We start from the raw sequence: 12,647 nt of genomic DNA, 5'->3' as shown, positions 1-12,647 counted from the left end.
CAGAGTAGGAAGGAGACTCCCTTCATTGCCTCTATCTGTGCTATATTTAATTCTTTTTAAGATTTGTGGGTTTTCATTTTTACAAACAGCAAGTGACATGGCAAAAAATGTTTCAGTTCTGTCAAATGCAGCTGTCCCTATCACTTCAAATGAATTTGCTTCCACACTTACAAAGATTAAAGTGAAAAACAAACACACACAAACCCTTCCACACTCGGAAACTAAAAGGAAATTGTCTCAATGCATATAGAGGTTTTATACTCTGCAACACTTTAGGAGTGCTTTCCATCCACTGTAACTGGGAAAGGGAAATACGATACCCATCTGTCTCTTGTTCTAGTACATAGGCTAGATTCACTCTGTCTAATTTGAGATATTTAATTGAAGTACCTCACTGTAATTACCTGTTGTAATGTCTTTCTAGAGTGAATTGGAAGCAATGCAGGCACTGTCATAAACCATCTACATTCTCAATAAGCGGCTTCTAGAGTTGCCTTGACTAGAGAAGCAATCTTAGGTGTATGTACTCCTAACTTGTTTACACAGATACCTGAAGTTTAGGCTGCATGAATCTGAGCTGGGAATCACTTCTGACTTGGTATTTCTGGATGTGCCTAAAACTTAAAACTCTGCCTTCAGTAGTTTTTAATTTCATTAAATTTCAAGCAAAAAATTTAAAGTGTATTTGAAAAAACACTATATACTAGCAGACACTATGAAAAACGTGTTAAGAGAAAAATCTTTGAATGCCTTATGAGGCTGTATCATCGCTGATAATAACAGGCAAAAGAAGTATTGCTTTTTAATAATGTAACTTTTTTATTTCAAAAGCTAAAATTGTGCAAAAAAAAATCTGGGGGATTTTGTTGCAACATTTTGTAAGTGATCAAAATGTTGTTGATTAAGCTATTTGTCCAATGCATTCTGTCAAATAAAATTACTGTTGGATAGATGTTGAAAGATACCGTTTCAATATCAAAGGTAATTGAAAATGTCATTTTCAATCAATAAAAATATTCTGACCCTTTAACATTTCATTTTTGATGTCTTCAGAGCAGCTGTAATGGGGATGGACAATGTTGGCTAGTTTGATTTTTGCATATTAAACTATAGTTTAATATGAACACTTGAACACTTTTAAACTGGATTTACATTAGTGAGAGATGAGACTACTCACCTCCTGAAAGGAGTGCAGCAAGACTCTGAAGATGTGTCCTAAGTACATACAGCTGAAGACACAGAATTGCTTTCATTGTGTCTAAGCATAGTAAAAAACATCCTTGAGGAGCTTAATGTTAGTTACGTTATGTTGAACTTTCAAGATTGAATTATACTCCAAAACATTTATTTTTCCTGCATGCTTGCTTCCTTTATTGTTTGTTCAGATATTCACATATCTACCATTTAGGTGCATAACCTTATATATGATGTTTCTGAAAATCAAATTCAAATTCAAAGAAAAGCCAGTTAAAGATGAGCATTCTTGTGTTTTCAGTTCAGCTAAACTTAGCCTGGTAAACAGAAATAGATAAAAGAGAACACCAAGACAACTGTGTGGCCTTTGCTTTTCTCTTATGACTTATAAGAGAAGAAGAAAAAAAGACACCTTCAAAACATGTAAATGACTTCTAGATAGATATGCAAAGCAGACATTTGAATATATTTCAGTAGAAAACATTTACAGGATCTACACTGTGTTAACACAGTGGCATATCGGAACCCTCTTCTTGCTACTGTAATGAAATGTTTATTCTGTTTATAAATATGAAGAGGAAGGTTATGTTATCATTATGCATTTTAGGAAAGTGAGCACAGAAGCATGTCTGGTGTTTGTGTATTGTCACAAAAAAGATCTCATTTCATTAACAGCATTCACTGGAAACATTATGTCACAGTATCAGCTTTTATTTTGGCTGAGAAGATGCAAATGTTTCTAATAATTTCTTTTTGTCCTGAGTTAGCAAAAATGAATACACCCAACATAATAACACTACAGAAAATCACCATGAAAAAAGAATGCTGTTATCATAATGAAACAGACACTTTAAAGATATTCTACTCAAAGCCTTTATTTCTCTGCACAACTTTGACCTGCTGACAATGAGAATCAGTTTTTAACGTACCTTGTGTCAGGAAATCCCAATGCTCTGCAACAAGCTCTCATCCTTATAGGTTAAGAAAAGATATGAGATACTGCTGAATGGGGACTATTAACACTGCTGAAAATACACAGTAAATCCAGTAGATCCAGAAAAATTCTTTATATTGTTTCTGACCACTTTTGTTTCCCACATGCAATCTTTGTAAACGGCCCTTTCATTTTGACTGCATTTATTTATTCTGGCTGTCTTCTGCTCTTTCCTACTTCAGTCTGTCCTGAAGTAAAATACACCCTGAGAAGCAGTTCTGCTTTGTATTCTGATTGTCAATCAGACCCTTTTAAAATACATTCCTCAGAAAATAGAGCCCTAGGCAGAGGAAGACCAAATTCTACCACATAACTGTCTTGAGATTGCAATTTAATGGGATTACAGCATGAATAAAGAGAATAGGATTGAAATTATTCTGAAGTATGAGGAGACAAATACCTCTGAAAAAGATCTATGAGGTAACTGTTTCAAAGTTTCAAATTCCTTTTTTTTTTTTTTTAATACCAGAAGCTGCTCATCATGGAGGGAAGAGCACAGGACTCTGTTTTCCCCAGTTTCCTCCCCCCTCAACCCCACTGATTGTTTAAAGAAAAGTTTTGAAAGTGCTTGGAGCACCATTTCAAGGCCAAGTATCTCCAGTTCCTTGGAATGCTCCTTTGGTAGGCATACATGGTTGTGTCTCCTCAACCTGGGAGGATTTTGACATTTAAGTCTTTGCATTAAACACAATAGCTCAATTTCCAAAAGAAGGCTGGAGAGTATCCTTACCAAGAGATGCCTTTAGCATCCCCTCCAAATACACAATTGAGAACACTCTGAAAGATAACAAAATTTTCTCACCTCCTCAGTGAGTGCTCTGCCATCATATAAATCAAAGGTATGTCTTCTTTTATTGTGTTTGTCTTAGTTTCAGCTGGGACAGAGTTAACTTTCTTCCCAGTAGTTGGGGAGGTGCTGTGTTTTGGATTTGGTATGAGAGGAGCATTGGTGGCCCATCGAGGTTTTGGTTGTTGTCGAGTGGCGCTAGCACCGGGGACTTTTCGGCTTCCCATGCTCTGCCAGGTGCATGGGAAGCTGGGGGTGGCTGGGAGCGTAGCCGGGCTGGCTGACCCAGCTGGCCAAGGGGGTATTCCATACCATGTGACATCATGCTCAGTATATAATTAGGAGGCATGGTCCGGGAAAGGGGGGCTCTCGCATCTCGGGACAGGCGTGGCGTCAGTCGGCGGGTCATGAGCAGTTGCATTGTGCATCGCCTGCTTTGTATATTCTATTATTGTTGTTGTTATCATTGTTACTGTTCTACTTTGTTTTATTTCAATTGCTAAACTGTTTTTCTCTCAACCCGCCAGTTTTCCTCCTTGTGCCCTCCCGATTCTCTCCCCCATCCTACCCGAGGTGGGGGGTGAGCGAGTCGTGGCGTGGGCTTTAGTTGCTGGCTGGGGTTAAACCAGAACAGTGTTCTATAGGAGTGACTTCCATGCAATACTTCGGTTAAAAAAAAAAAAAAAAAAGTAATAAGAAGAAAAAAAGAAAAAAAAAAGGTAAAGCCATGAGAAACTTTGGACAGTGAAACCCAAATGGATGGAGCCTTGCAGCCTATAACAAAGGGTTTGAAAGATTGGTTTAAAGTCATGTGAGCTCCAGGCACCTGCTCTGACTGCAAGTGGCTTCCTCCCCAGCACGCTGGCTGTTCTGGTGCTGTCTGAGATACTGGTTTCACCCCATGCACTATAATGCTAGTGGGAGTGCCTAGCACTGCAATCCGTAGTTCACTTCATGGCCTAAATTTCTCTTCTTTGACTGAAACACAAAGTGAAATCTTAGTTACCCTGAGTTATCTGTAAACTTAGTGGAGAGAAGTAAACAACTTTCATGCTTCCCAAAGACCTGAATTGCCTGCAAAAAAAGATTCTTTATCTCTCTGCTCACAGCAGAGGGCACAGATGGCTCCACTAAATCACCAAAATTAGATGGGATGAATTCAGGCTTCAGAGCTTATCAGTTAGGTATGACAGTCGTTACATTTTAGACTTGTAGGTCTTTTTTTTGCCTCTGATGCTAAGGATCAGATGTCTCTGTATGATCTATGTTTTATGTTCCCATTATAATCTGTCAAGCTCTACTCAGTGGAGCTGAGAGGTTGATACACTTGACGTGTCACCACCAGTGGGATACACATGCCTATCCATAGTTTCCTCATGTCATTTCAGGTGCTGCTTTGCACCCTTGGCATCTAGCTACTACTCTAGAAAGGTACAAGTCTTCCTGACAGCCCGGTGCTGAAGTTTGAGACGCTCAAGGGCATTCTAGATAGCACTTGATATTAATTTTCAGAGCAGCTAAATCTTGCCTTGAATGCCTACTTTAGAGCAAGCTGAAGCACTCTAGTTCTATTGACTGCGTTGATGAGACTCACAGACTATAGTGGAAGCTTAGACTCCTAGCTCACTGGTCGATACTCGTCTGTATACATTTCAATGTAGATATATACATACAGAGTTGAATCACATCAAAGACTCACTTCAACACACACAGGTGTTTAGTGAACCCCTCCTAAAATATTCAAAGCATCCACGCTGGGCTGGCAGATACGATAGTTCATTGATGGAAAGCCTGCACTCTTACAGACTGGCAGCTGGAGGCCAGGTGGGATACTTTAGGGCATCTCAAGTAGCACTAGATGCTGACACATAGGCAGAGGAATCAAGCTGTCACTATCCTTGCTCCTGTTCTGCATAAAAGAGGTAAGAGTTCTCACCTCAGTGACTTGCTCTGAAGACGAATATTTAACCAAAACTTTGAAGATGGGAGGTAAGACAAAATAGTTAGGACAGAAGATTGAATCCGACATTGCTAGGGCTGCTGGGAATACAGCAACATCCCACTTGATGTTTAAAATGCAAGTCCTCTGAATTTGAGCACAGGTTAAATGATCCCATATAATGTATTTCAGTTAAATGCTTACTACCTACCAGCTGCATTTGCTAGCAACATGAAAACCTGCAACTTGAACACTTAAGCATATATTTGTTTTCACAAGCAGTGGAATGAATGACTGAATTCATCATAAATGATTCAATATTTCTTCATTCAGAATGATGTTTTCTTAGCACCTGTTCAAAGTACTCTGTCACCAGAAATATTTAGGAGTTGAAATTTGGCCTTTAAAATTCATCCCTTGATGAAACTGGAATGAAAATATAGCAGAAATCACTGAAATATTCGTATATAGCATGTTAGAAAGAGCATGCAGCCTATCAATCTGTGCTGATAAGAATAAAAGTATTTTTCTCATCCGTAATGTGAAAAACAGAGCTGTTTAACTTTACATTTGTTCGTGAACCAAAATCTTTGAATCCCTCCATCTCAGAATGCAGATGGCAGTTTTATCTTCTTATCTGTTGGTTCAGTTTGGTACAGAGACTGAAAAGGAAATAGCAGCACTGCCTGCACAGGTATTTTTGCACATGCTTTAATTCATAAAACTGCAAATTATGAAATGTTGCCAATCATTTGAAATTTCCTATCTCTGAACAACCTGTTAGGAACCTCTAAGTTTAAAGCCTTCAAACAGTTTCCTCAGAACATTTCCCACACTGTTCAAATAAAGCATAGAACTAATTCCTGCAACTTTTACCTGTCTGAGCAACTACTACTCATATAAAAAGTATAGGACTTGACTACAGGAAGTGGAGGTGCTGAATACCTTTGTTTCCACTTAAAATTTCACTAGACATCTCCTTTAAAATCAAATTATTTTTGGTAAGGAAGATAAATGTGCTTAGCTCCTCAAACCCCAGCTCTGAAGGAGAGTTGTCTAAATCAAGGTTTTGTATTTTCAGCTGGCTAATATTTGACAATTAATTGTCTTGCTTTGTTTTTTCCCTGTCAATTACATGAGTGAGAAGGAATGTACATAGAAACTAACGGCTGTGAGAAGCTGGTGACAAGCACAGTACAGGGAAGGTGGCAGTCAGCTTCCTGCATTGCTCTGATAACACACCTGAATCGCGAAAAGAAACACTCAGCTGACGAATTCTTTGTGGCAGAGATGCTGTGTATCTCCACCTACTGCTAGACTGCTCCCTGAGAGTTCATCACTTTGAACCGGGAAGTGAAATGCTAGTCATAGATTACCCATCCTCTTCATATGTTGGAGTATTTTAATAAAACCTTCCCAAAATAGCAGTCGGGGGCAGAAAATTTGTAATGAAATCCCAGTCAGCAATCAGGGGTTTGTGATTGCTTTCAGGGAGCCCAAGTTTTGCTCTAACACTGTACCTCCCATTGGACGTCCTATTAAGATAGTGGGATCTTTTTACATTGTCCTCAGTGGACTCTGGCACAGTTGCATGTTTAAACCTTGGTACTGGAAAATGGACTTAAAAGGCTGTAAGATTAACTGTTTTCTGAGTCTTGACATAAGAAAAAGCAATGTGATCTAATTCCCCTTCCACACTTTCATATCTCATCTTTTATTGATATTCAGCCAGGTGTTAGGTTAATTTTGCATCAAAACAATTTCAAAGAGTAATGGGGCTCCTAGATCTTTTAAAAAGAATAAAATGAAACAGAAAAAGAGAAGACTGAGCTCATTTTCTCTGTCCACTGCCACTCGGCTTGCTGCCCATTTCTTGACTTTTATTTTTTAATTTGTTAATTCTAATAAAAAAGTGTTTGCATGGCAAGTTTAGGAGGCTTTGGCAATACAAAGCTTAAAACAATCTCATTTTTTATAAAAATGAACAAAGAGCACCCACTCACTCTAAGATTGTTCAATGGATACTGTAAATGAATGAGACATTTATTTTTGTGCCAGCTCAACTACCAGTGTCGACAAGATTTGCATATATTTTGGCAAGTGCACTGCACAAGGTGGTTATAAAATAGGCCTTTTATATGTGAGTCTAATTTACTTTAGTTGTACTCATTAAAAGTGTGTTTTCACGTGAAAGGGATTTCTGTAAGGGATACTTTGGAAACAGCAATGTCACAGAAATATTTGCTATATAGCCAGTATCAAGCATTTTTCCACTGAGAAAGAACATTTTTTTGAGAAGAAATTCCCAGGTTCTATGAATTTAAGATTCCTGTTTTGGTTTTTTTTAATCACTGTTAGGCTTATCATTGCAGGCTTAAATATCATGCTCATTACTTGCTGCTACCAGCTGTATGTTTTTTAAGTAACACAAAATATGGAATTAAAAAAAACCAAAAACAAAAAACCAACTCATTTTGCATATTTTGCCATCTTCAGTGACATTACCTACCCAAAGGCTACTACTCACAGGAAGGCAAAAATGTGCTCTTACTCTATGAAGCATTATTCAGGGTAAAGTCCTTTTCACAAGTAGTGGTGCTGGTATGGCTGAAGGTGTGATTTCAAACTGATTTTCTTTAAATGTGTAGAAAATTGTGTGAGCGAAATGCTTCATGAGCAGTACTTTGGTTTTAACGGTCTCATACCATTATATTTTATTACGCATTAGGAACGCGCTTGAACTAAACAAACCAAAAAAAGCAACGAAAACAGCACATTTAAACTCAGTAAGCTTAATCAAACAGGTTCAAGGCTATGTATTTGTCAAACCTGAATAAAAATATCTGCCCACTGTCACATGAACATACACTGAAGGATCAAGTTTACGGTTTTATTGTATTTGTTAAGTCTTGGGTTTACTCCTGTTTAAATTGTCTTGAGAAGATATTGGACTGCTAATTCAAGAGAAAAGCAATGAAAACAATCCTGTCTTTCTTTCAGTTACCTTGCCTCCTTACTGAAGAAAAAAATGCAGAGGATCTAGCTTCCCCACCATAGCAATGCAGAGCATCTATAATACTGAAGCCATTTCCGAAGAATTAATGTCACTTTTCTTCAGAGATAATAAACAATGTCTCTTTGTGACAAATGCATTTCAGGCATACATACCATTTTCATATTTTAATAGTATGAAAATAAATGAAAAAAGGTGATTAACCACAAACCTTTGACAGGCTGAATTAATTTTTCATGAAACACAGCTATCAAACCGTGCATAAACAGAAAATATTCTAACCTGAAAGAATAGCTATTTCTTACAGGTAGAATGGCAAAATCTGGGCATTATATTAATACTCTTACTTAGGCTAAGCAGAACCAGTATCTATAAGAAGCTCCAACATTTCAATAGGCTCAAGGTGAAATAATGTGCCAGTCACAGAGAGAAAAATCAAAAACTGCCTCAAATTGCATTCGCTACTTTTAAAACAGGTATCAGCTGCTGCCCCACTTACATCAGCTGAAATACAATTGTCTTTGCCAGTAATTTCAAGAAGTACTGCATAAACTCTCATTTATGATTTTGAAGTGTACTAATTTTGGGAAGTATTATGACATGTCAGACAAGATAGCCAGCACCCAAGCATTTGTGAAATACGCACTTCTTGTAACTAAAATAATATTTAGCTTTATAATTAAAAATCTAGGCAAGAGAGAGAGAATAAGTTATTATGAAAATATATAGCTTTAATTTGCAGACATATAAACACTTTTGGTACATTACAGACATATGATGCCAGAAATCAAAATAATCAGTTTTAAGCATAACACTAATTTATCTTGTCCACACAGAGAAATTTGATGTAACGATCATACAAAAGATAGTTCTCAGCTCTTAAAATGAAGTGAAAGTGATACATCACCGATAAACCTGCTGCTTTGTTGCAGAGGATACAGCAAAGAATAAATTATCAAGAAAATATGCCACCAGTCTTACAAGTTAGATTTTGGATCTAATCCAAAATCAAAGCCAATGAAAAGGAGCCAGGAATGGTCGCCAAAAGTCAGAAACGAGATCTTTCACATGAAATACCAATCCAGAAAGGAACAACAGTCAGAATAAACTAAGTCCTATAATTCCTTAGAATATGAAGCGATTTTGTTTTCATCTGGCAGATCAGATTCAGAAGTATCACATGAAAAAATCTATTACACAACCAAACTGATAGAGTACTACTGACAGACTGCTCAAAGTACAAAAAATATCACCACTTCTGTGACAACTAAGGATTTAGCCATTCCCTTGCCTCCTTGCATCTGGCATGTTTACGAGGATGAGCATGGGGTTCTGTCATTATTTTCTGTAGGAAATATTAAATATAATTTTCCATAAAAATGACCACCAGATTGCTGGAGCAAATGATAATGTGGGTGAAATCTGGAGCAAATGAAAGATGATATGTCACAGCAGTTCAGATTCTCATTACAATATCTTGCATTCTTGCTCAACAGGAATTGCACTTCTTGTTAATGCCTTTTCTATCCTACCGTATAAGCTTTACTTCTGAGGTAATAAACATTCTGGTTTTTTCTTCTTTTTTTTTTTATTATTACTAGTGCATTGTAATGTCTTTATTCTTTTAATTATACATACATCAGGACAGACATTTCTTTTTTTTTGTGGTTAAATGTCTGTATGCCAATGTGTATTTTATATTAAAACCAATATATTTAAAATATACTCTATGTTTATCTCATGGACAGGACCTCGAACAGTTCCCTGCTCAGGAGCATCTGATGCCCTCTTGTGGTTAAAAAGACTTTTAAAACTTGAGTTTAAAGAATCATCTTACCTTCCCCTTTTTTAGGATCACTGATCTTATTGATTTATGAAAGCTGCAAATGATGTCCATGTTTTTATAGACAGGGTGCTAGCTGTTAGTACTAAGGTTTCATAAAAAAGCTGTACACTGAATTTCAATTTAAAAAATTGTAAACAGCTATTTACAATTATAATATCATTAAGTTATAAATTAGCAGTCCTTCATTGCAACCTCTGCCAATACAAGAGCTGTCCAAGGCTTTTCAGATGTTGGATTTATCCACAAAGAAACGTCAAATGTTAGAAATCTCCACTGGTTTCTTCTCCAACATGTGCAGGTTAATTCTTCCATTTAATGGGATTTGTACTTCCAAGTTTTCATCTGCTCTGTGATGCTTTTTTCCTTTTCTTAGACAGATGTAAATGCCCATCCCTGTTACTAAAGCGATTGAACCCAAGCTTATTATTGACAGAGCTACCAAGGTAGGCATGCAGGATGCTGACTCCATTTTTTTATGTGTAGGCTCTATGGATATTTGCGGCTGCTTTTCTTCTATACTGATATCAGGCTCCCTTCTTAACAAACTTTCAATGTAGCTCTCATTGCTAACAGTGTCATTGACGAAAAGGTTCACCATGACGGTGGAATGGAGAGGTTCTGGATAGCCGTGATCGCTAACTTTTACAAGCAGCCGATAGAGGCCATAGTCATTTTGCATCAGGGACTCTTCCAAGGTGATATTACCAGTTTTAGGGTCAATCCTAAATGACTCTGGTCGAGGGCCTCTTCTTCCTATGATGCTGTAAGCTATGACTGCATTCATGCCAGTGTCCTTATCGACAGCATAGACCTCAGTGATGGGAGACCCAGGAAGGGTAGAAGGAAGGACCAACAAATAAGACGTATTAGATTGAGGAAATAAGACCAGAGGGGGGTTGTCATTTATGTCCAGAAGAAGGATAGTTATTTTTGCAGTAGAGGAGAGGGCAGGATCACCACCATCAATTGCTTCGATCCACAGAACATAGGAGCTTTGCTGCTCCCTGTCCAGGGAGACTTTAGCTCTCAAAACTCCTTTTCCAGTATCTATGACAAAAATATCACTTCCATTCAGAACTGAAAGGGCAACCCATCCATTTTGCCCTGCATCAGCATCTGTGACACTTATAACTCCAATTTCACCAAAACCTGGAAAGTTTTCTGGCACGAAAAAGCTGAAATCCTTATTGATAAATCTTGGACTATTATCATTTTTATCCAATACAGTGATGGCGACAGTTGCTATTGATTCTCTTGGAGGGAACCCAGAATCTACTGCTTTGACGGTATATCTGTATTTCTCTTTTTCTTCTCTGTCCAGTTGGGTGGAAACTGTCAGAACTCCTGTTGTTTTATCTAAAGAAAAATAGGAAGGGGCATCAGACCCTAAAAAATAGGACACTTGCCCTCTTTCTCCGCTGTCAGCATCTGTAGCATGCAGTTTGGTCAAAAAAGCATTGGGAACATTGTTCTCCTCAATGGATAATTCTATCAACGGTTGAGAGAAAACTGGCGAGTTGTCGTTGTCATCCAGAACCTGTACTTTGATTATTTTGTTGACATGAAATCCTTCTGAGTTCCACGCAACTACAGAGATTTCATACAGCTGCTGTGTCTCATAGTCCAAAGGCTTTGTGGTCTCTAACAGGTATTCGTTATTGTATGGCTTGTATGGTGAAAGTCTGAAAGGCCCGTCACCATCCAAATAGCAATTGACTTTGTATTTTTCATCAGGGTCTTTGATAGTAAAAAATGCTATCGGTGTGTTGATAGGCTCCAGTTCCTTTAAGTACACCACCCCTTCCGCTTCATTAGCTATGAAACGAGGGACAACTTCAGGTGGCCTCATCATGACTTTGATGATGGTCACTAGCACTGTGATCACGGCAGGGATACAACCAGGACCGTTGCCCAATATGATCAGCCTGTGGAGCCTTGGGGTGTCTCCATCAACTTTACTGGAGAGCGTGATGCTTCCTGTGCTTTCGTCCAGATGGAACAAGTCTCTGGATGGCTGGGGGACCTTCTGGCTGTAGGAGTAGGTGATCTGGGCATTGGATCCAAGGTCCATATCTACTGCGTGGACAGTGACGACGTGTGTCCCTAGACTGGAATTCCCATAAACAGTGACGTTGAGCTGTGAGTCGCTGAACTGGGGGCAGTTGTCATTGATGTCACTGATGCCAATAGTGAGGGTGGCACTGCCCACAAGCGGAGGAGTCCCCCCATCCTCAGCAACGATGACTGTGACATACTCCTCCCGTGCCTCCCTGTCCAGAGCCCCCATGACAATCAGATAGGGAGTCCTCTCCCCGCTCTCATTCTCCTCCACATCCAGCGTGAAGACACCATAGTTATCTCGCAGGCGGTAGGTCTGGACACCGTTGGTGCCCACATCGGGGTCAAGGGCGGGGTGCTCGATAGCCAGGCGGGTGTTCACAGGTGCATTCTCGGGCACCGAGAGGTGGATGTGGGGCACAGGGAAGCGGGGCGCATTGTCGTTGACATCCCGGATAGCAATTTTTACCTTCACCAGGCGGAAGTACTCCTGCGGCAGCACCAGCACATCCAGCAGCAGCAGGCATGATTCAGATGAGGGTGAGGAGGAGGAGGAGATCACATCCAGCAGCAGCAGGCATGATTCGGATGAGGGTGAGGAGGAGGAGGAGACAGCAGCTGCTCCTCCAAAGACAGTAGCCCCACTGCTCTCCACGCACAGAGCTTCCCGGTCGATCTCCACGGCCGAGGTGTGCAGCTCTCCAGAGCGGTTGTCCAGCCGCACGTACTGTCCCCCCAAGCCACGGGAGGCCAGGGTGAAGGAGCGTGGGGGCTGGGGGGCCGGAGGGGGCTGCCCCCCTGCCGTGGGGGGCCGCA

General features: G+C 39.5%; 1 protein-coding gene across 1 annotated transcript in view; it reads right to left on the bottom strand.

Moving 5' to 3' along the window:
- Positions 1–9,584: 9,584 nt before the first annotated feature.
- The window catches only part of PCDH20 (protocadherin 20), a gene marked incomplete at its 5' end in the record, with an annotated part of 3,194 nt that continues 131 nt past the window's right edge, over positions 9,585–12,647 (bottom strand). Inside the window, 1 exon segment of the mRNA XM_009583867.1 lies at positions 9,585–12,647. This exon segment is cut by the window's right edge and continues 20 nt beyond it. Coding sequence (XP_009582162.1) covers positions 10,027–12,647 — 2,621 coding nt within the window.

The sequence above is a fragment of the Fulmarus glacialis genome, unplaced genomic scaffold (assembly GCF_000690835.1).
Source record: "Fulmarus glacialis isolate BGI_N327 unplaced genomic scaffold, ASM69083v1 scaffold34408, whole genome shotgun sequence".
NCBI classification, from domain to species: Eukaryota; Metazoa; Chordata; class Aves; order Procellariiformes; family Procellariidae; genus Fulmarus; species Fulmarus glacialis.
The sequence above is the reverse complement of the archived record's forward strand: the minus strand, read 5'-3'. Positions and strand labels throughout refer to the sequence as shown.